The sequence below is a fragment of the Physeter macrocephalus genome, chromosome 10 (genome assembly GCF_002837175.3).
Source record: "Physeter macrocephalus isolate SW-GA chromosome 10, ASM283717v5, whole genome shotgun sequence".
NCBI classification, from domain to species: Eukaryota; Metazoa; Chordata; class Mammalia; order Artiodactyla; family Physeteridae; genus Physeter; species Physeter macrocephalus.
The window spans coordinates 81,284,193-81,308,661 of record NC_041223.1 but is presented as its reverse complement, the minus strand read 5'-3'; the positions used below and the strand labels follow the sequence as shown (position 1 = coordinate 81,308,661).

At 39.4% G+C, this 24,469-nt stretch overlaps 1 protein-coding gene across 7 annotated transcripts in view; it reads right to left on the bottom strand.

The window, feature by feature from the left end:
* Positions 1 to 24,469, bottom strand: part of FAM135A (family with sequence similarity 135 member A) — a 127,593-nt gene that overhangs the window by 11,057 nt on the left and 92,067 nt on the right. For 3 of the 7 annotated variants that reach the window (XM_024132955.3, XM_024132952.3, XM_055087644.1), the window contains 8 exons: positions 19,503 to 19,576; positions 18,019 to 18,173; positions 15,441 to 17,799; positions 13,790 to 13,956; positions 12,581 to 12,672; positions 11,985 to 12,082; positions 9,536 to 9,687; positions 7,853 to 7,963 (listed from right to left, as the gene is read on the bottom strand). In XM_024132955.3, coding sequence (XP_023988723.1) covers positions 7,853 to 7,963; positions 9,536 to 9,687; positions 11,985 to 12,082; positions 12,581 to 12,672; positions 13,790 to 13,956; positions 15,441 to 17,799; positions 18,019 to 18,173; positions 19,503 to 19,576 — 3,208 coding nt within the window. Of the gene's footprint in view, positions 1 to 7,852; positions 7,964 to 9,535; positions 9,688 to 10,961; positions 11,013 to 11,363; positions 11,640 to 11,984; positions 12,083 to 12,580; positions 12,673 to 13,789; positions 13,957 to 15,440; positions 17,800 to 18,018; positions 18,174 to 19,502; positions 19,577 to 24,469 lie in introns of those variants that run through there. The other 4 variants (XM_024132954.3, XM_028494688.2, XM_024132953.3 and 1 more) reach the window with 4 other exon arrangements.

Sequence of the window (24,469 nt, the reverse complement as noted above, 5' to 3'; positions counted from 1 at the left end):
GCCACGGCTCACGGGCCCAGCCGCTCCGCGGCACGTGGGTTCTTCCCGGACCGGGGCACGAACCCGCGTCCCCTGCATCGGCAGGCGGACCCCCAACCACTGCGCCACCAGGGAAGCCCTTCCTGATATTTTTGGCTGCTCATTTTTTTTTTTCTGAAAAATTTAATGAGTTTTAAAGCAATTCATATTGACTCATCTCTGGTTACTTTCTGGAACTGGCAAAAATAGCAGTTCTGAACTGGTGGCTTTGCACTCCAGGAAACATTTAGCAGTGTCTGGAGACAACGCTGTTTCTCACAAGCAGGGGGTGGGGCATGTGAGGTGCTGATGGGTGCGTGCTCTACCGGCGTTTAGCGGGGAGAGGCCAGGGATGCTGCTAAATATCCTACAACGCACAGGACAGATCCTGACAACAGAGAATATCCAGCCCAGAATGTCAAAGTGCTGAGGCTGAGAAACCCTGTGCTTTCTAAATGGACAGAGTCTACTCAATATTAAACTATTCCTATTTTTACTCATTTATTTTAAATACATTTGAAAGAATTTGCTTCCTAAAATAATGTAAGCTGCTGCTGATGCTTTCCTACACTTTCAGAAACAAAATACAAATGTTAATTACAAATCAAGTGATACCTATTATTAAACACCTCTGTAATCTGCCGGAAGAAGAGATTATCTTGTACCATAGTAGCACAGCAGGAGACTTCTTTAACTGTTATATTTTATTTGTCAGAATTCAACAGCTGGTAAAGAGATTCTAAGCAGATGTTTTTAGGAAGATCTTAAAATAAGGATACTTTGTTCTTGAAATTCCAACAATGGGTAGATTGTTCTTTGGCTCTTTTCGAGCCCTCATCATGGAATACAGCCTTCTCTCTTTGTAATCTTGGCTACTCAGCACTGCTGTCACCTCATCTAGATACAGTATACTGTTTACCTTCCACATTGCTCTAGGTTCCTTCATCTTTCTTTCCCTTGATATTCAGTGAGGACATGCTGGCATGCTGCAACTATATTGTGTAAATTATTGATATATTCTATCAGCAATCTGTAGGATGCTATAGGTTTTTTAGTTAAAAGCTGCTATAAAATTTAATCATTGTTATGATATGATATTGCTTATATGTGGCATCTAAAAAAAAAGGGTACAAATGAACTTATCTACAAAGCAGAAACAGAGTTACAGATGTAGAAAACAAACTTACGGTTACTGGGGGGAAGGGGAGGAGGGATAAATTGGAAGATTGGGATTGACATATACACATGACTGTATAAAACAGATAACTAATAAGGACCTACCGTATAGCACAGGGAACTCTACTCAATACTCTGTAATGGCCTATATGGGAAAAGAATCTAAAAAAAGAGTGGATATACGTATATGTATATATCTGATTCACTTTGGTGTACACCCGAGACTAACACAACACTGTAAATCAACTACACTGCAATAAAAATTTTAAAAAATTTAGTCATTGTTTATAATTGTAATGCCTTAATCAAAAAAGATAATTTCCTTTTAAACGTAACGTTTCTGTAGCCCTCTACAATATCTATTGTGTTCACAAAACAACAAAGGCAATTCACACTTAATAAATACCTGATTTTTACAAAAAGATAACATTTCTTAATTGCTTTAGAAATCACTCAAATTATTTTAGGCTTTTAAATCCTTCCTTAATTTTAAAATAATGAATAGCTTTCGATTAAGGAACGCTATTAACCAATGATATGTTGCAGAGAAAAAGACTGTTTCAAAATGAAGACCCACAGGGGAGGCTTTGCTTAAATAAACAAGGGAAGAGGGTAGAAGGCTGGATTTTGCTTTAGACAGGTGATTTTATGCTTTCTCAAGAGAATAGGAAATTGGCCATTCAGAAGAAACAGATGCAATAATTGGATCAGGGCATCAAAGACTTTATAGCTTTAGCAGAGTAAAATATAAAAGAACAGTTATCTCTAGGGCTCTTGATTGTTTAAAAATACCTGAGAATAGCACACTGGCTACGTAAATTGGTTAAGTAAACACTGCTCTATGTTTTCCTGTTTTATTTACTTATGTTTCTGATGTGAACCCATATATTTCTACTTTGTGAATAAAGAATTTTATGTATATATACAGGTGTAGCAGTTTCCTAGGAATTGACTACTCGTTTCTCGTAATTCTTTAGATGATAAAAAAAAAAGAAAGGAAAAAAACATAGCTCAGAGAGACCTGTTCCAACTCCCATGGCAATATTATAATTTTAAAATCAATTAATGAATATTTGTTAACATTTAAAACTACAATTAGGAAAACCTTCTCAAGTTCTTGAAGGTATACATCACTGGCTTAACGCGACCTGGTCTGACCACGCATGATGGCTGTGGTACTAGTTTCTGGGCTGAGGCGGCGTCTGGCCACTCTGGGCATCTGTGTCCTCACCTGCAAAGTGGGGCAATGCAATGGGGCTCCTACTTCATAATGTTAAACACACCCCCATGTATGACATGCTTGGGTGGCACCTGGAATACGGTATGTGCCTTGTGTGTTGGCTATTATTTATTTCTATATTTTAGTATTATTTAATGTACTAGTTATTAGTAGAAAACATAGTATGCTTTCACGCTATGTTCCATAATAATACTAATTCAATTCAGGTGTATACTAATAAATTCATTTCTAGCTACAAGGAGAAATCTTAAAACACAAAAACAATTTTAATAAGTCATTTGAACAATTTTTATAGCTAGTAATATTGACAGTTCTGCTAAAAAGAAATCTCCTAAAATAGATTTATGATGTTAATGTGAAAGCAAATTTCTATAATCTATGACACTAATACTATTTTAGTTCAGGCACCTCTTCATTTAGAGCTATTTTTACCAACTAATATTTACTGAGTTTCGTGCTATTCAGACCATAATCATTTCACATGAATTATCTCATTCAACCTTTAATGGTCTTGTGAGGAAGATACTATTATTCCCATTTTACCAATGAAGAAACAGAATTACTTAATATTTAGATCAAGTAACCTTTGTCAGTGTTTCAGCTAAAACTAGTATCTACGTGTGCCTTCAAAGTCCGTCTCTGAAACAGTGCTACGCTGGTACAACCGGGGGGGGGCGGGTGAAGGTCCTGCCACGCATTAAAAGGCAAATAATAAATTAATAACTTGCAAGGAAAAGTTTTAACTAATCCTTAAAAAATAACTCAAGTACAAAAGACCTACTCATATCTACTAATAATTATAAACTTAGTGACACAAGTACCTGGTCAGTCAGTTGGGAAATGCCATGAATTACAGAATTCTTACAGTAAAATTTTATAGTTATGCTTTCTTTAGTGTTTTTATTTTATGTTGCTATTAGCACTACTGCTAATTAAATCTCACTTTGGAAAGTGCAGTGTAAATACACAGGCCCCAGGGAGTACTTCCATTCAGCTTTGCCTTTCATACATTTCCTATCCTGTCAGCAGCAGCGGTACAAACTCCATAGCTACACACAATGCTATACACATAGCTACACATAATGGTTCTAGTCAGGGTAAGTTTTTCTCACATGAGAACTATGTGATGTATTTGATTTTGTAGGACTATCTTGTGGTTTTGTGAATCAAGCATGTATTTCTGTGTACTGTAAATACCTTGCTGTTGTTACTCTGTACCCTTAGAAACAAAATCACAAAACTCCACCTACAAAAGAACTTTTCTTTCACGGATTCTAATAACAGACGACACGTGAAATAACCCTTCCCAATTCTCTTTCTCATATTGACAGCAGTATTTAAGGCAGAATCTTGAAAAGGTTAAAATAAGACTCAAATGAAGTGGGCTGTATTCAGTGACTAAATCTGTCTAGTGTTCGTATCAAATGTTTCAAGAGCAGGATGGAAGACATGGTGAGAGGAATGAAGATGAAAAATGGATTTAAAAGGCCAGGGCTTAAGTTTACAAGTTCAAGCTACTTCAGCCTTCACCAAATATATGGGTTTGATTTTCAGCCTACCGTGCAATACTTGACCTGCTTTTGGATACCGAACATAATATTGAACAGATCACTCGCTGATTCAACGGGTTGACAGTGAACGTCTACTAGGAAGAACGATGGTAAACGCTGAAGGTATGTGGGAGGGTGGGAAAGGGTTGTCACGACAGATCCCACGTCAGGAAAAAAGGCTGAGATACATAAAAATGACTGACATGAGATAAGCTGTAATGACTATGATAAAAGAGGTTCATATAGAAGGTTACAGCAGTTCAGAGATGACATTAACACTCTTGGGATGTGGTACGCAAAGAAAAGAAGTGGGGTCAGTCAAGGATGACACTGAGGTGTTTCAAACCAAGTAATCTAGAGGACAGAGTAACATTTACAAAAGGTAAAAAAAAGAGGTAGCAAAAGAAGAAACTATCAATGTTAGACACATTTAGTTTGAAATATAAGCACAGATATGTAGCAGGCAAACGAGGAGTGGAATTCATTACTGCGGTCAGTCCTGAGACATGAGATTTGGGATATGGAGGCACGTGCTGGTACTCTGACAGCAGAGGAGCACCGAATCAGACAGGGCATCAAGGAAAGCTCCGGAGAGCAGGTGGTGCTGGAGTGTAATTTTAGAAGACGAAGAGAATCAGTGCTACAAAGATGGGCAAACGCACGGGGAGGAATGGTGGCAGAAGAAGCATGGTGAAGGCGAGGAAGCACCACACGTGAGACGTGACTACAGCAAAGGATGCCCGTGTGCAAAGAGGAGGATACGGAGCACATGAAAGAACCAGCAGCCAGGTTATACAGGATTTGATGCCCTAAGCCACGGACTCTACACTTCATCCTGAAAACTATAAGGTACTCTGGAGGATCTTTGAACAGGACCAATACGGTCTGATTTAATTTTTAGAAAATCATTTCATCCAATGAGGAAGTGAGACAGAGGAGAAGGGGGGCGTACAGGAGGCAGGGTAACCAGTTTGGAGGCCACAGCGATAATCTAAGTGAAAGTGATGAAGGCTGGACTAAGGCAGTCACAATGGAAGGAAAGGGAGGCTCCACCAGCTGCCAAGCAGGCTGGAAGTTTCAGGGCTTAGTAACTCAGCAGATGTGGGGAAAGGGAGAAAGAGAAGTCAAGAACAACTTCTAAGTTTCTGCCTGGGTAGATGGCAGAGAAGTCAATCTGAGGGGAAAGAGGAGGTGTGTGAACACACTGCACTGGAGGCACCCATGAGATGTCTAAGTAAATATACTCTGTAGGCAGCTGCACACACAGGTCTAGGTATGCTAATGCCTGTAGGCCAACAGAAGGAAGTAGGAAAGTCCTTGCTTGACGGCCTTGACTTTCACAGACAGAACAGGAAACAGAGCCATTTGTGGAAGCGCAGGCAGCAGTGGTAGTTTAAGTCTGAGGAAAAGAGGTGAGAAACTTTGCAGGGAACGAGTAGAAAGCTACTAAGAGATAACCAGACAGGGAAGCCACGGATCTACAGCAGTAGTGATGTGCACGTCTGCGTGTCCTTTGCGGCAGAGCTCAACAGGCTAGGTGAAGAAGCGGTAGTACAGGTTTGCTAGTTGGCTATGATAGAAAGCAAAGGGTGACAGTGTATGAATGATGAAAGTCATAATTCACAGAGTCTGAGACAGGTCAGGAAGGGGATGAAACCCTGAGGCACAGGGTCATCTTAAGAAGATGGAGTAGGGATCTTAACTGAGTGTAGAAAGCAGGCGAGAAAAAGGGAGTGAGAGAGAAAGGACAGGCTATTACAGTGACAGAGTGGAATATTGGTTGAAATTTCTGGGTGGAGTGTAGCCACGGGTAAGGGTTCACAGTGGAGTGGAATGGAAGGTTACCAGAGTTGAGAAAGGTTCTGTAATGCTTGGTGAATCATCTAAAGGGTCGGCTCATCAAATTACCAAAAATGATGCCAGGATTAAGTATATTAAGATTCAAGAAAAATATCTTTTCCGGGCTTCCCTGGTGGCGCAGTGCTTAAGAATCCACCTGCCAATGCAGGGGACATGGGTTCGAGCCCTGGTCCGGGAAGATCTCACATGCCACAGAGCAACTAAGCCCGTGAGCCACAACTACTGAGCCTGCGCTCTAGAGACCAAGAGCCACAACTACTGAGCCCACGTGCCACAACTACTAAAGCCCGTGTGCCTAGAGCCCGTGCTCCACAACAAGAGAAGCCACTGCAATGAGAAGCCCATGCACCACAACAAAGAGTAGCCCCCGCTTGCACAACTAGAGAAAGCCTGCAAGTGGCAACGAAGATCCAATGCAGCCAAAAGTAAAATAAATAAAATAAATTTAAAAAAAAAAGAAAAGAGTACAATTAAAAAATACATGTATATATTTTCCTAAGCATAACTGTGTAATAAATATTTGTCAATGAACTCTTGTCAAAGTTCTCACTGAAGATGCAAGAAGGGCCCAGGAGAGCATTATATTAAAGAAGACGAGAAGGCTGAGGCTCAAAGGAAGCAGTTTCACGTGGCGGTGGAGGAGTCACGACTGGGAGGGATGGAAAGCAAGAGGACGGGCTCCTGCTCTAGGTGGGCCTCAGTAAGCGAGGAATCAAGAAATCCAGCTGCTTCTATGGCAGGCCTGTGTGGTCTGGACTGCTGCCTTTTTTTTTTTTTGGGTAAATAAAGTTTTTTTGAAATGCAGCCACACTCACTAGCTCATGTGTTGTCTATAGCTGTTTTGGGGCTACAGTGGTATGTTGAGTGGTTACAACTGAGATCCTATGGCCCACAAGCCAACATGTTTACTATCCAGCCCTTCAGCAAAAAAGTGTGCCACCCTCTGCTCCACAGCTGGGGGAGTGGGCAGGCGGGGGCGGGCTGGGGAATAGCCGGCTTTCAGTTATGGGTCCACTTTCAGCAGGAAGTGGCGATCACATTCTTTGAGGAAGGTACAGATGAGGGCAGTCTCTTCTCCTCAAGCGGAGACCTCAAAGGACACAGTGGAAGGAATGTGCCGGGAATCTGTGAGTGTGAGGATGAGTCCAGGAGAGAGGAAAGGTCATAGGTGAGGTCACTTACAGAGCGTGAGAATGCATGGCCAAGGACCAGCTGGGGACTTCCGGGAGTAAAAGCCTAGGACACACATGCACGATGGGGAATACATTTAATAACTGGTTAATGAGAGATGAGTAACAAGATCCATCCGGTGGTGAGAATCTTAAGAAGGAATAACTATTAATGGTTTCGTTTCTGACATTTTCCAGAAATGCTTATAATAGCAAAGTTAAAAAAAAATGTGGCAGTTTAAAACAAAGGCTGAGGACTGGGGCTGGGGGCAGCTAGAAGGACAGGAGGGCTAGGACATACAGAGTCCTAGATCAAAAACTTAACTTACAGCTGGTATGAATTATAAAGGCCAAAATTTTTAGGATAACTTCAAAGTAGCTGTGCAGGTCACAAAAAATAAATACAATCATGTAAAAAAAAATTAAACCATGCTATCAGTTGCTTAGTTTTAACTGTGAGTCTATTTCACTATTAAGAAATAACAATCGGGCTTCCCTGGTGGCGCAGTGGTTGAGAGTCCGCCTGCCAATGCAGGGGACACGGGTTCGTGCCCCGGTCTGGGAGGATCCCACATGCCGCATAGCGGCTGGGCCCGTGAGCCATGGCTGCTGGACCTGCGCGTCCGGAGCCTGTGCTCCGCAACGGGAGAGGCCACAGCAGTGAGAGGCCTGCGTACCGCAAAAAAAAAAAAAAAAAAAAAAAAAAAAAAAAAGAAATAACAACCGACTGATAGTTTTATAATCACCAGAAAGACATGTTGATAACTGATTTGTTAAAGGTTTATTTTAAAAAAGGGGTTTTCAAGTGAGTGTTTTCAAAACTGTTTCTATATACTTACCAGCTTTATTACTAAGCTTGTATAAGAAAGTCTGGCGAGGGTCTGAATGATCTCGACATGTCAGTTGCAAAAGAGAACCTGATTTTTTCCATTTCTGCATAAACCACAGACCTAGAGAGTTATAAATGGTATGTGATATGTGAGAGTTATAAACCGGAACTATATAGTACCATATGCCAACGTTATTCATTTTAATATATATATTTCACTTCAAAATACATCTCCCAAATTAGCATTTTGTTGGCGAATAAAAAATATATTTGCAAAATATTTCCACTTTCTGATAATATAAACATACAGACACACAGAGGTTAACGATGGGTTAACGGTGGTTGACAGAGGGCTTGTTATTTATTTCTACCGCATTAGGTAATGAAATAGGTAATGGTCTATGAAGAACACATTTGGGAAAATTACACCTTTAGATATACTTGTTCAAATTATAATGAAGCAGAGGGGGAGTAAACTTTAAACACAGTAGATCCACATGCCTGAGCACGGAGCCTTTACAGACAATCACAGGTCAGTCATGGGAGACTAACTGGATAAGGACCAACTCTAAGGATGAGCAATTGGATAATGTTTTCTAGTAACAGCTGAATATAATTTAAGTATCATATTTAATTGTATTTCTTTATATTACCAGTTACCCGTATTTAAATGCATCTTCCCCGTAAGTGAAACCTCAATCACTCTGGAGCTGGTTTTCAAGATTGTAGACTATACATTTCTACTTTTGTTGATTCTATTACTGAGGTGAACAGGGGAGGAAAAGAGGGAAAAAACCCTTTAACTGATTAAAGCTGCCAATTGAAAGTCTATCTGGGGAAAAGTTTAGTGAAGAAAGAAATTCAAAGTACTGCATCCGATTCATACTGGGTTCTATTTTGTACTATTTATGGATTTCATTTTTCTCATGCCCTCTTTTTGAAACTGTAAAAATCTACAACTAGCTAGATTTTGAATACCACCATTTGAAATGGGATACAAAGGAAAATGGTATGGTTTATTTGTCAATGAAAGAAGTAGAAGAGAAAATGGAAATAAGAGTTTCAAGGCTCAATGAAAAAAAGTCAGAATGAAATCTAATTCTTACAATGGGAATCAATTAACTAAACTATAAAAGCCATTTTAAAATTCTAAGGGAAAAACAAAGCCAAATAAAGGGCAAATGAAGTATCAGATCCTTCTTAATGAGAATATTTATTCTAATCAAAATTGGGGTCTTAATTTTTACTTCAATTTCTTTTAAAAGTTTAGAATTTATTTTCTCATAATATCCCTTTATCACTATCAAACCAAAATCAGAGTTAATGTTCTATATAAAATATTTTATAACTTTAAAATGTATTAAGCATAGATATTTGTTATCTGCTCAACTAATGGAACAACAAAATAGCCTGTTTATAAGACTAACATTTACTGAAAATATTTAAACAGTTTAATGATAAAAAGGGAAAAAATGCTCTTGTGACTTGACAAATATCTCAATATGACATCATTTTCTGAAATGAGTTTTGTCAGCTTATTTCATGTGCATGACAAAATAGACACGTCTTTTGTTTCATGAAATTCCAAGTACATGACAAATTTGCTCTAAAATAAACACTAGAAAATATTAAATTTGTATTTCAATCTTCTCTCCATGCCATAATTTTTGTACTGGACAATAAAACTTCTTACCTGTATTAACAAGAGCACTGCTGTTGTAGAGTGTACCAAGGTGAGGTCCAGAGAGTGATAGAAAGGTATGAAGTTTGTCAAGGTAATATTTAAACCGTGGCCTTGTAAGCACTGAACGGATTATTAAATTGCCCAACGAATGTCCAATAAAGCTATAAGAGAAACAAAATGACATTTCTCCCATAGTAGTAGTTTAAAAAAATACATACATAGATGTGAAATACTAAGCATTTAAAATGTTCTAATACGTTTTAAAACTATGGTTTGATATTCTGAAATGACATAACTTACATTTTGAAGCAAAAAATGTGAGAAAGTAGCAGAAAATTCCTACTATTATATAGTTTATACACTTACTTTATACAAATAGGATACTACTTATCAGAAAATTTTTACTCCTAGTTCGTAATTGCTTAGAAAGAAATACATTTTAAAAGCGCTAATATATTGACTAGATGATAAATTTGCATCTTTAGGTACACACACCAATTATTTACCTGTTAAGACATGATTTAAAACAAAATAATGAAGTTACACATATAAGCATGATTTAGGAGACATTATATCCCCATTTCTCTTATTCTCTGGTCCACACTCCAAGGTGGGGAGTTCTCTAAGTACTTTCAAGCCACAGGAAAAAAAATGTGCATTTTCTGACTGTAAGTCTAAAATTATACCAAAAGAATAACTAATACTTATAAAGCATTTCACCTTTATTAAGGAATAGTTTAAATCAAAAGAGCCTTTTTGCCTACCATTATTTTACGATAGACAATATATGAACCCCTCGGGACAATTAACAGTGAAAGAAGAAGGCCTGAAAGCTGTCTTAAAAGTGGTTTACAGATATAACTAGTTTACAGACATAACTAGTTTACAGATGTAACTAGTGAGAAGCTGCAAACTTCCTGAAGCTGTGAAGTAAAGTTTGATAACGAACAGTCCTCAATCAACCAAATCAAGCTTTTGGATAATGATTGATTATAACTGACCATCTAATCTAGAAGAGGGCATACTTTGGTGGATGAATAAAAGAACTGAAACAACAGACTTATTTTCTCATCATAAAATAACAAATTAATAAAAGGAATACAAGATGACTATAGAAAATTTAGTAAACAGATGAAAAATCCATAAATGAAGAGAATTACTAGAACAAGAAAACAATCTCTCTCCACCCTCCACATACTTGCATCTCCCACCATATTTTAACAGAAATGTTTTTAAACAGTGACTTCAAATAAAAACCTGCTCTCTCTGTTCTTTGTCCCTACTCTGTACTTGGAAGAGGAAGCAAACTCCACAAAAGCCTAGCGTATAAAGAGCCAGCTTCCTCCTCTAACCCAGCTGGGACGTGAAACTCATCAGTTTACACTACTCTTTTTGAGGCAGAAAGATTAGTTTTGACTTTTTCTTTAATTCTTACCGGACTAGAAGAAACAAATGCTTTTCTCTCCCCCATGTCTATTCACAACATCTGTGATTAAATAATAAGACATATTGATTTGATCATCATCTCCTGCTTGTGGAAAGCTGACTCTCAAAGTATAGTCATGACACGTTGAAAGTATTTTCACAGTTTCATTTTTTTATATATATCCATTTCCCTATAACCTTTCTTTTTGGTAACAGCTTTACTGAGATATCATTCATATACCGTACAATTCAGCCGTTTAAGGTGTACAATTCAACACTTTCTATTGTATTTATGGAGTAGTGCAGCCATCACTACAAGAAATTTTAGAATATTTCACCACCTTAAAAAGAAACCCTACATTCTTTTTTTAAAAAAAATAAATTTATTTATTTATTTATTTATTTATTTATTTTTGGCCACGTTGGGTCTTCATTGCTGTGCGCAGGCTTTCTCTAGTTGTGGCGAGCGGGGGCTACTCTTTGTTGCGGTGCGTGGGCTTCTCATTGCGGTGGATTCTCTTGTTGCGGAGCACGGCTCTAGGCGCGCAGGCTTCAGTAGTTGTGGCACGTGGGCTCAATAGTTGCGGCTGGTGGGCTCTAGAGCGCAGGCTCAGTAGTTGTGGTGCACAGGCTTAGTTGCTCCGCGGCATGTGGGATCTTCCCGGACCAAGGCTCGAACCCGTGTCCACTGCATCGGTAGGCGGATGCTTAACCAGTGCACCACCAGGGAAGTCCAACCCTACATTCTTTAGCTATCACCGCCGCCCCCCCACCATCTCCCCTCTCCCCCAGCCCTAAGCAGTCATTCATCTATCTCTATCTCTATAATTTTGCCAATTCTGGACAATTCAGATAAACAGAATTATATAATATGTGGTCTTTCCCTAAAATCTTTTTATTTTTATTCACTTTAAATTAGAGTTGTGGTATCCTATATTTCAGAATAGGACAACAAAATTACCAGAAATTCTGTGTGATTTTTCTATAATTCATAAAGATATAAAAACAATTTATGTAATATTATAGAAGTTACCTTATTTTTGAGACTGTTAGACTATATATCTGAATATATTGTATTATCTCGTCCAGAAGGCGATCAGTCATGCTATCAAAATCAGCGAAAGTATCATTCTAAACAAAAGCGAAATAGATATGTTATATACTGAATATGTGTAATTACATAAAACACTGAATATAAACATTATTTTTAATTTAGGTATTGAAAGTATGGTTGAAGACCAGTGGTTTTTAAAGAACTTAGTGAATGTAATATTCATTATATTAAAACGAACAAGTAGTGAAATTCTAGGGAAAAAAAGGCTCACTGTTCTTAACACTTCATTTAGATAATCGTTTAGTCCACTATCAACACTGAACATAAGGTTATTTATAATGGTTTAATTAAAATATTTGCACAGAATGTGAAATTCTAGGAATTTTGCACATGTAAAAAGCTGATAAATCAAACTGTAAATTACTTCTACTTCCTTAGGCTACGCATTAATTGTTAAACTTCATAGAAATCAGAAAAATTATTTCTACTACGACAGGCATTTTGTAGTCAGCAAATATTTAGGTAGAAACTGGTAGAGAAATGTGTGCTTCCACTGAAAACACAGCTATCTGTACCTGATTTCTCTCAGACATAAGAAAATCAATTCTTTCCCCAGGCAGTCCAAGTTCAATGTAAGTTTTTACTAACCGGAGATCTGCACTGTTACCTAGAAAATGAAGAAAATGAAAGTTATACCTAAGGGACGAGATAAAGCGAAAGGTACAATGCGCACCCTCATACTCTGTTACACTTCTTGGGGACAAGCGTAAGGCCTATGCCAGCTGTGAAGAGACAAGGCCCTGGGAACCAGAATCCTCAGTGTCTATTTCACCGCGGATTTCCATCAGCTGGCAATGGCCTCCAACAGCCGGTCTCTTCAGAGGTCTGGTCGCATCGATGCTCTCGCCACCGCCTCCCCACCCCCAGGTGTGTCTGTCTCCCTCCCTATAACATGGGATAGTGTGTTTCTTGAAGATTTCAAAGAGGAATTTACCAGAGATTCTACTGGGCCAAGAAGCCTTTCTTGGAGGATAATTCTTTGAAAATTTTATTAGTGGGGGGAAAGAGGTTAGTATTAGAGATATTTTATTTCTTAAGAGTCACGGTTTTGTTTTTCTTAAAGAAAAATCTCCAATTTCATAAGAATTTACTAGCTCAGACCTGTGTTTAGCATTTTTATAATCCATAAAATCTTTTGTCAATTTGTTGCTACAGAATCACCTTATAACACAGTAATACTCTGCTAGTCCAGAGATATTTGGTGTCTTCTAACATAGTTCCTAACCAAGAAAAATAGGCTGTTGAGTAACCAAAACAGCTGTCACAAAACCACAGCAGTAAAACAAGGTATTAAGAATTTAAGTTATACCCCGATTAATCAGTGAATCTTTAATTCTTAGGTATTGATTTTTCTTGTCCATAAGGTTTAAAGCAGCAAGCTAAAAGGGAAGCAGAAAGATGATCAAAGGGAGACAAAATGATTGCCACGAGGTGACAGCTGACAAAAATAATAAAAAGAGAGAAGACAGAAAAATCCGAAGTTAAAATAAATAAAATGTTGGCATGTGGATGTCAATTCCATGGAAAATTTACTTTACAAAGAAATATAATATTATACTCAGCAAAATTAAGCTCATCTCTGTTTTAGAGAGTATTTAAGATTTAATTAATATCAGCAATTTAGAAATCTTTTTTCAGGTCAAAGATTAAATAAAACTAAATGAGATCTACTAGGAAGAGAAAAGATTGAGTTGCTATGGGTTACATGCACAGACGTTACATACCGTCCAGGCCGTGCACACAGACAATGAGATGGACTCCGTCTTCGGAACGGTCCTCCTCCTCCTCCTCCACACAAAAATAGGGTACTGAGGATGCCAGAAGAGGAACATCGCTGTACATGAACCCGGGGAGCTTAAGGTGTTTCAATTCTTCTTTCGCCTGAAGGAAGCTGAAGCAAAATAGTGTAAAAGACACTCGTTACTAAGTATTATACTCAGTTTTATCTGCTGCATTTAGAGAACTGTGGAAGAGGAAACCCAGAAATATTTGATTTTAAAATAATGAAAATATGTGGGCTCACCTAAATGATTTAGAAATCAGAGAGTAATTTTTTTTACTATTTTTTAGTACATATTCTGATCAAATACAATGAGTATTTAAAGCCTGACATCACTTAAAAATATTCTTTTAAACTTGAAATCCACTCAGAAAACACTGGGAATGGAGTTATGCCTTCTACTGAATTTTATACTGTATGCATAGAAAAGACGGGAGAAGCACTGCAGAGAGGACAGTCTGATGCTGATCCTGTGATCAAATCTTACCCTCTTTGCTCCTTTTTAACCTTATATAAAAGGAGAAGAAGGAGATATTCTACACAGTGTAGCAGTGAGAATGGCAGGTACAGTATTTAGTAGATGAGGTTATTTGTATTTTTCTCTAAAAATACCAATAAGAAGGAACAGAACTAAGAAGGGGATGTGATTAAATAAAATTGGTGGCGTACACTCTTTTACTGATAGAATAAGCGACATATCTAATCAACTTGGGGACTGAGAACGTCAAAAATTATTCACTCTTGTAACATTAGATCATTTGGACTGATAAAACTCCAAGAGGCTACTGAACACTAAACGGAGCAGGGCACACTGGGTGAAGAATACAGACCACTGCTTTCACTAATGACTCAGAAGAGTCTGAGGTACCAGGAGGTGGTGCAACCTTCAGCTTCCTAGCACATTACAAGTCTTCAATGGGCTGTCCTCACCTTGCTGGGTTCACTAGGTGTAGGTACCATGGACCTTACTTATGTGTATACATCAGAATGATCCGGGAACTTAAAAAACCTATAGTAGATATGCCCAGACATTTTATTCCAGGGATTATAATTCCATCTGGAATAAGGTAGTAGAAAACCAGTGCCATGCTAGTAAACCTATGCCATGCTCAAAATTTTCTGGATTTTTTTTACTGGTCCATGAAATCCCAATTCTGGAAACACTGACTTAGCTGAGGCAATCTAAGTCTGGTAGGCTTTAGGAAGTTTCTAGCAATTATCTAATATTGACCTTATTTGCTAGATATAAAACCTAACTTTTGTCTGGGAGTTAACCAGGGGAGAGATGAGGTATTGATGGGAAAAAAAAGGGTTTTAACCTCAATTATTCCATACTTCTACCATAAAGCTGCCAATGGAAAATCTGTATCAGGCAAGTCGAGCCTACAGAACAGGACAATCATACAGGGAACTGCCGGTCTGTCTGTCAAAGAGCATACTGAGTTCACTTCTCCATTTCAGACAGCTAATCAAAGAAGCACTTTCTGTATTACAGAAACCAGAGAACGTGAAATATGTATGTTACCAGAGAAATATACATATATGTTCTCTCTCTCTCTCTTTAGTAGCACGTGCTATTGTGCTCCATTACTTACGCTTGTATTTGAGGTTTTGGTGAATTTTCATACCAGGACAGTGAAGAGGTGAAGTTGTAAGAAGCGCTGCTTGGCTGCTTTGTAATGGCATCACATTTACTCTTAGAAGAATACTTAACACTACAAGGAGACTCTCGTGGTGCAGATGGGAAGGACAGACAGCCGGAAGTACAGACAGTAGGCATAGTTATACCATCCCTCAGATAGTCACTGCTAATGTTTTCAGATTTGATAAATCTTTCTTCTTCTAGGGCACCTCGGTCTGTACAGTGAGCATGTGCTGTTCCATCCACAGCTGAGTCATCTGTCTCCTCATAATACCCATTTTGAACCATTCGCTGGTCCTGCTCTTCTTCCTCCTCTTCTTTACCCTGTTCCTGCTGAAAAGGACTAATTTCTTTTTCAGAAGTTTCCTTCGGAGGGCTAACTGAATTGCTGTAGCTAACAGTACACGTGTCAGAATTATCTGTACTGCTTTGACAGCCAAAATAATTTTCCACAAGCCCTTGCTTTACCATATCAGGACTGACTGAAAAAGGGTCACCTGTACCCAGGTGAGTTTCATCTTTAACTGTAGGGCCTTCTGAATACATTTGTTTGAGATTTAACGCATCGCTATTTTTTGTTTTCACAGTTCTATCTTCACTGACGTCTGTCCTGGTAGAAATGGAACCTGAAACGACACAAGGGGTGCCTGAACAAACCAGTCCTGAACTTAACGGAACTGCGGTCCCTGCAGGGTCACTAGATTTATCAGGACTCTGGGAGTCTTTACACACAGTGTCCAAGTTAGGTTTGGAGCTGCAACTACTTTTCACATCACTGGAAGTACCTTCGTCTGAAAAAACAAATTGTAAAGGGTCTTTAGTGCTTGAATTTAAGGAATGTATTGCTATCATTTCATTGTCCAAATGCCCTGAAAACACGACACTCTGCTGTTGCAAGATAATACTTGACTTTTTCCTATCGTCACATTTTGGCACATCAATTGTTCCTAGATTCAACACGGTTCTGCTATCGCTTAGGTGGCATTCAGGTACAGCAGATTTCTTAGGATTTTCATCAGGTGACAGCTCATCATCAGAAGGCAGAGAGTTTATGGACGTTAAGGATGACTGGATCTCACTGAAAGCACTTGTGCTCTCAGTACAGTGGCTGCCTACTGAAAACTTTACATTATGATCCGGCTTCATCAAAAGCTGAGGAAATAACCTTTCGTTATTGTAAAGACCTTGCCCTTGTACAGTTTCAAAGACTAGGTCAGGGTTTGGATGTGTTGCAACAGAGCTTGGTTCACTTTCCACACCTGAATCTGAGAACCGAGACGAGGCACATGTGGCACTAATATCTGGTAACTTAATTGAGTCTCCACTCACTACAACATGATATTCTCTTGTAGAAGAAGCAGGTGGATTACTTCTTAGCTTAGCTAAAGGTTCTCCAACAGAACACTTTGCTTCCTGCAAAGCTTCCTTTTCAAGTGTTAGTTCTATAGATTTAGATTTACCGTTAGATTCTAAGGACTCAAAGTTGGGTAGTTGTAAACTATCCACAAATATTTCATCTTGTCGAAGCGCTGTCCAAGGTCCTATTTTAACAGTTATTTTCTCTCCACTGAAAGGGTCTTTATTAGAGGGCTTTACTTCAATTGTCCTAACTCCCGAAGTGGGGGCAGTTTGATGATCATGGCAATCATCTGATGAACTTCTGGATGCCACACTGTGTTCCACTTGTGCAATTTCACTATCGTCCTGGGAGATATCAAGTTTACCTGAAATGGACAAATTTGCACAAAGATTTAGGCTGCCAGAGTTCAAAGGATCAAACAGGTCTGGTTGCATATTTTCAATATCTGGAGACTTTTGTTCAGTTCTCTCTGTATTAGCTGGCAAATAGCTAGCTTCCTTTTGACTTGTCTGTCTGATGTAGGTCTTTAGGTCAAAATTATATCCACATATTGTGGTGTCCAGACCTTCCTTCTGACTATGTGAAGGATTGCCTTCAAAGCTTTTAAAGAGATCATTTGATGCTGTACTTTTCAAACATTTGTAGCCTACCAAAACCACAGAATCCTTAGAGCTCTGTTTTATTAACTTTTTTGTGTTTTCAGGTTTCATTGTTTTCATGAGCTTAGTAACCTTAACCTTGGATTTATTTGATTCTTCATTCTTTCCTTTTAGAGACTTTGTTAGCTGCTTTTCACCTTCTGTAGACCAAAAACTGGAGGCCCCAGCAGGCCTGACTTTCAACTCTGGGCTGGAAAGTCCAGCTAGAGAGCTTTCTTCAGTCTCACATTTATCCATTCTACTGGACTCTGATCTCTGAAGACTCTGAATTCCCATCCAGGGTGCATCTAAGTCTTTTATCCAAAGAAAAAGAAATTCAGGTTTAAAACGAGGTATAAGAACTCATATGATTAAGACTACTTTCTCTGACTATAACTTTCTAATATCCTCAAAAATAAATAAAACTGGAGGGGGGAAACAGCCCCACATTAAGGAATGGCTTTATGTATATTAGACAGAATATACTGAAAATGACACACACAGCTTCCATATTTTAGTTAGATTACACTTACCTTCAGTAACTGCATCTAAATACCTGTCTTCAAAGATCACAGGTAATGAATTGAGATCTCCATCTAATTCACTACACTCAATGGGCAGAGGTGGGAGAGAGCCGCAGAAGGAAGTGTTTTTGAGAGCGGTGCACATCTGGAGGTGACTCTGAGCACTGAAAAACAGGTCGTGCGTCAGACTGCAATCTAGACAATCTCACCAATTTCACCTCATCGTCTCTCCGGGACCACCCCTCCTCAAGACAACCTCCTTACGAAAGAGCTCCTTGGTCAGAGATAAAAACTGGTATGATGAAAATTATGGTTTGTTGACAAAAATTACTGGCTAAGAAAATTATGGTTTATTGATAAATTATTTAATTTCTGTTATACTCTTCTATACTTTTAAATGTTATTTCAAAGTGAGTCATCTGTGCTTAATGTCTGAACATCCTAATTAGCTGAGAATAGCATAGAGGAGAAAGACCAAAAGCTCAAACGCCTGCTAACGATTTGATGATAATGTTGAAAAAAAAAGTTAACACGTACTGATGAATACAATTAACAGCTATTTTTAAAAAGGTACATAACTTTCTAATGCAAAATAGTTTTTTTAAAAAAACTTTCTTACGGAAAATTTGAAACAAATCAAAGTACACACAGAACAGCACCATAAGCCCCATCAACAAACGTCTTCCCTTCTTGCTTTGTCTGTACCTCCACTCACTGCCTGCCCACACACCCTATGATTATTTACAGTTGTCTGTTGGGGCATATACTTTGCATGCACTGAAACAAACAAATTTTGGCTGCATGATTCTGACAAACGGACACGCGATACAGAACATTTTCCACCTGTCCAGAGAGTACTCTCACGTCTTTCCAGGCAAACTCCCAGCCCAAGTCGACACCAAGAAAACCACTCTTCTGACTTTCTTCACCTTAGTCTACGTGTTCCAGAACTTCATATAAACAGAGTCATGTATTCTTTACTCTTTTATGTCTGACTTCTTTCACTCAACATAATGTCCTCAAAATATTCTTTAAAGCCAAAGAAAACCAGATCTAAATGTACTCAGTAGGGAAAGTGGAAGGCATCTACTCAGGATATTTGAATTGTAAATCTTTTACATAACAGCAGGAAGTGCCAGTCAGACTACCTGTGAAAATATGTAATACATAAGGATAAATGTAAGAGATTCTGACCTGTGAAGATAAAAATACAACAAGATGGCCAAATGAAAGGCTGGAGCCAGGGCTGCGTGGGACTCCCAAGGGTGGGGTAGATCTGTGTGGGGAGGGGTAACGGCGCAGTATACTTCTTTACGTAAGGGCGGGGTCTTTAGTGAAGTAATGCATAAGATTTAATGCAATTTGACTAAACTTCAAATTGTCCTAATTTCTTTCATTGTAAATATTGTATATTCTGTCACTGATAAATTCTGAGATGATACCTTATGTAAAAGGAAATAGAATCATTGAAATTTTGGATTTATGCTACTCACTGAAGTTCCTGGTATGCAATGGCAGCTTCTCTTGGATGTTCAAAACAAAAGAATGCCTCAGAAAATCTGCGCACCTGGAAAATTCCAAAAGGGGGTATGAATAACATGGCACATTTAAAAAGTCAATCAGGAACTGGGTGGCAGGGAAAGAAACCCCCTTTGCGAGGCCCTCCATAACCACCCGTGTGAGAATTACTCTCCCTCCTCAGGGTCGCCAAAGCACTGTACTTTGGTACTTACTGCAAGAGTTAAAATAAGAATAGAATGTAGGTAAGAAATTTCGTTTTACATTATGGATCCACCATTCATCCTCCTTGAAGATGATGATTCTGTCTGTCTTATTTACCACTACATCCCCACACCAAGAACAGCACCCAGCGCACGGAAGAAAGGTGGATCAGCTAGCACTCCCCGGTGCTGTGTGCCAGGCATCCCAGTACACACCAGCTGAGCTGATGGTGGACTCGCTGGCTCTGTGACCTTCGGCATTTCACCTTGGAGCCTCGATGACTCTTTTTCAATTACACTTAATACTTATTCTTCATAGGGGGTTATTGCAAAGAATAAACAAGATAATGTATTTGTTAGCAGTTTTTAATCTGGAAAGTGTCTATAAATATAAGCTATTACAATTACCACTGTAGCATTCACCACATTTTTTCTTAAAATAATTGTATATGTGAACTGTCTCCCCTCCTAATGTGTAATGTTCTATACAGTAGGAACTGTGTTTTGGATGATCTTTGCTATCCCCCCAAAATATGTCTTGGTATGTTACAGAAGCAAGTACTTGGTAAATACTGGTCAAATCTAGTTGAATATTTCTTCCATCATATTTGTATTCTGACCCTTTCATTTCTAACTATGCAGGAAAACGCTTTGTCAGCTACTGGAGCAACTGAAGCAACAGTAAGGGGATGGAAAAGAGATTTTGTTTGAAGGGTACGTGGAGGAGAGAGAAATGATATTACATCTTGGAATTATATTACACCTAAGATTTTTTTCTAAAGGGAAATACCACTTAGGGGTCTTTGGTTTTAAATGTACAATGAGGGGCTTCCCTGGTGGCGCAGTGGTTAAGAATCCACCTGCCAATGCAGGGGACACGGGTTCGAGCCCTGGTCCGGGAAGATCCCACATGCCACGGAGCAACTAAGCCCGTGTGCCACAACTACTGAAGCCCGTGCCACAACTACTGAAGCCCACATGGCCTAGAGCCCTCACGCTGCAACTACTGAGCCCACGCGCCACAACTACTGAAGCCCGCACGCTCTAGGGCCCATGTGCCCCAACTACTGAGCCAGCGTGCTGCAACTACTGAAACCTGCACGCCTAGAGCCTGTGCTCCACAATAAGAGAAGCCACTGCAATGAGATGCCCGCTCACCGCAACGAAGAGTAGCCCCCGCTCACCGCAACTAGAGAAAGCCTGTGGGCAGCAGCAAAGACCCAACACAAACAAACAAACAAAAAAATACATATTCAAAAAAAGAGTCAAATATTTTAAAAGTCAAATGCAGAAAATTATGTATTGTATGCTCCCCCTTCTTTGTTTTTTTTTGTTTTTTTTTTTTTTTTTGCCGTATGCGGGCCTCTCACTGTTGTGGCCTCTCCCGTTGCGGAGCACAGGCTCCGGACGCGCAGGCTCAGCGGCCACGGCTCACGGGCCCAGCCGCTCCGCGGCATGTGGGATCTTCCCGGACCAGGGCACGAACCCGTATCCCCTTCATTGGCAGGCAGATTCTCAACCACTGCGGCACCAGGGAAGCCCCTCCCCCTTGTATTTTAAAAAAGAGAGGGGAGGCTGATGGTGATGGGGTTCTGGACATGCTACCCCAAATTATGGCACCTTGGCATACTGAATATCTTAAGGTGAAGAAATTTAAGAAAAGGAAGAGCAGGAAAGTCACCCAGACCTCCTCACCAACGCTTCTCCCCTAAAACAGGTCATAAAACCCTCATGTGAGAGGTGCCCTCACTATACCCAGAGGAATGGAACGTCCATTCTTATCTCCCAAAACAAAGGAATGCCAAGAAGAAGCCTACAAACAGGCCTTGCTAATAAATTCCCTCGGTTAACTACAATTACTTCATACTCCTTAACCTATCACATTCCTTCATGAACTGTCAACTCTTCATCAAGCCTATCATAAAATACTCAGGGCTGTTTCTTTGGGTCTTCATTTCCTTACGAAGGCTACCTTGTCACATAAAACTTATATTAAACAAATCTGTACACTTCTCAGGGCTTCCCTGGTGGCGCAGTGGTTAAGAATCTTCCTGCCAATGCAGCGGACACTGGTTCCAGCCCTGGTCCGGGAAGATCCCACCTGCTGCGGAGCAACTAAGCCCGTGCACCACAGCTACTGAGCCTGCGCTCTAGAGCCCACGAGCCACAACTACTGAGCCCACGTGCCACAACTACTGAAGCCCGCGCACCTAGAGCCCGTGCTCCGCAACAAGAGAAGCCACCACAAGGAGAAGCCCACGCACCGCAACGAAGAGTAGCCCCCGCTCACCACAACTAGAGAAACGCCTGGGCGCAGCAATGAAGACCCAATGCAGCCAAAAAAAAAAAAAAACATGTACAGTGAATTGGAGAAACGTTTTATTCGTCATCAAGTTATAGCCAGTTGAGTTTCTGACTTCCTAAGCTTGTCTCCCTGACTTGGTGAGACTGGGTCTTCAGAGGGACAAGTCGACAGGGGGCAAAGAAACGTCTGTGGGAAGGACGCAACTGTCTTCACCTTCAAATGCTGCTGACGGCCCCTTCTTCCTCTCCAACACTAAGGGAGACATGAGGAAAACTTATCTGCCTGCCTGCCTGTCTGTCTGTCTGTTAGAGGTATTTTCCCCGAGGGCTGTAAAGTGTAAAGAAATGTAGCCTGAAGTCATCTGGAGTCCTGCAGCTGCAGCTGGGCCTGCCTCCCCGCCTTCCCTGACCCCTACAATAAGAACCATCATTTCTGGAGAGCATCCTCCCTACCAGGCTCCGTGCTAAGCACTTTAGTTTCATTCTTTGATTTGAACCATTATAAAAACTCTATGAAGTGGATATATCTTCATTTAACAAGTGAGGCAAGACAACATAGCTGGGCTGTGATACACATGGGATTCAAATAAAGACTTGAGAAAAGGGTCGAGACTTGTGCTCCAATCACTGATCCCTTCCCTTCTGCATTAAGACTCCCTGTTATCATAAAGTCTTTCCTTTCCTCTCTGCTCCCAGACGAGGTTCTCTGTCTGAACTTTCTCCTGCCCTGATTTCCGGGCAGTGGCAACCCGGGAGGAAGACGGCTGGCAACAGCACTGTGAGGCCATAACTAAGGCATCACTGCCACCTGACGGCAGCACAGCTTAATTCTGGGCAAAAGGCATGCATAGAAAAAAATATCAAATTTACAAACTCAGGATATGAGTAACAGATATTAATACTTTGGTGTATATATATATATATATATATTTATACACAGATATATATATATCTGTAAGACAAGTTTTGAGTAACTTTAAAGAATCCACTTATTTGGCAATATCAACTATTCAAAATTTAACTAGGCCGTTAAAAAAAAGGCTTTAAGGGTTCAAAATGGGTGTTTATAGTGCTTTAAAGAGTTAAATGTTCCTTTATCTATGTTCACCCTAATATGTTGTTTAAATTGCTAAGCAATGCTTACTATGATAATTTTAATACGTAGTTAATATAACTATATTTATTATAATTTAATATATTAATCACATATTATAATATTTACTATAATAATTTTATACATGCTCATCCAGGTTAGATTCTAATCTGTAGTGCAGAGTCTAAATATGTGATATATTATCTATGTTGCCTTGAAGAAAGAAGGCACCTCACAAATGTTCACTGAACAAATGTTTCCTTTTTTGAATTTTTGAATTTAATTTTTTTTTATACAGCAGGTTCTTATTAGTTATCCATTTTATACCTATTAGTGTATACATGTCAATTCCAATCTCCCAGTTCATCCCACACCCACGCCCCACCACTTTCCCCACTTGGTGTATGTACATTTGTTCTCTACACGTGTCTCTATTTCTGCCCTGCGAACTGGTTCATCTATACCATTTTTCTAGGTTCCACATATATGTGTTAATGTACGATATTTGTTTTTCTCTTTCTGACTTACTTCACTCTGTATGGCAGTCTCTACGTCCATCCACGGCTCTGCAAATGGCACTATTTCATTCCCTTTTATGGCTGGGTAATATTCCATTGTATATATGTACCACATGTTCTTTATCCATTTGTCTGTCGATGGACATTTAGCTTGCTTCCATGACCTGGCTATTGTAAATAGTGCTGCAAGAATATTGGGGTGCATGTGTCTTTTTGAATTATGGTTTTCTCTGGGTATATGCTCAGTAGTGGGACTGCTGGGTCATATGGTAATTCTATTTTTAGTTTTTTAAGGAACCTCCATACTGTTCTCCATAGTGGCTGTATCAATTTACATGCCCACCAACAGTGCAAGAGGGTTCCCTTTTCTCCACACCCTCTCCAGCTACTGTTGTCTGTAGATTTTCTGATGATGCCCATTCTAACTGGTGTGAGGTGATACCTCATTGTAGTTTTGATTTGCATTTCTCTAATAATTAGTGATGTTGAGCAGCTTTTCATGAGCTTCTTGGCCATCTGTACGTCTTCTTTGGAGAAATGTCTATTTAGGTCTTCTGCCCATTTTTGGATTGGGTTTTTTTTTTTTTTTTAATATTGAGCTGCAGGAGCTGTTTATATATTCTGGAGATTAATCCTTTGTTGATTTGTTTGCAAATATTTTCTCCCGTTCTGAGGGTTGTCTTTTCATCTTGTTTGTAGTTTCCTTTGCTTTGCAAAAGCTTTTAAGTTTCATTAGGTCCCATTTGTTTATTTTTGTTTTTATTTCCATTACTCTAGGAGGTGGATCAAAAAAGATCTTGCTGTGATTTATGTCAAAGAGTGTT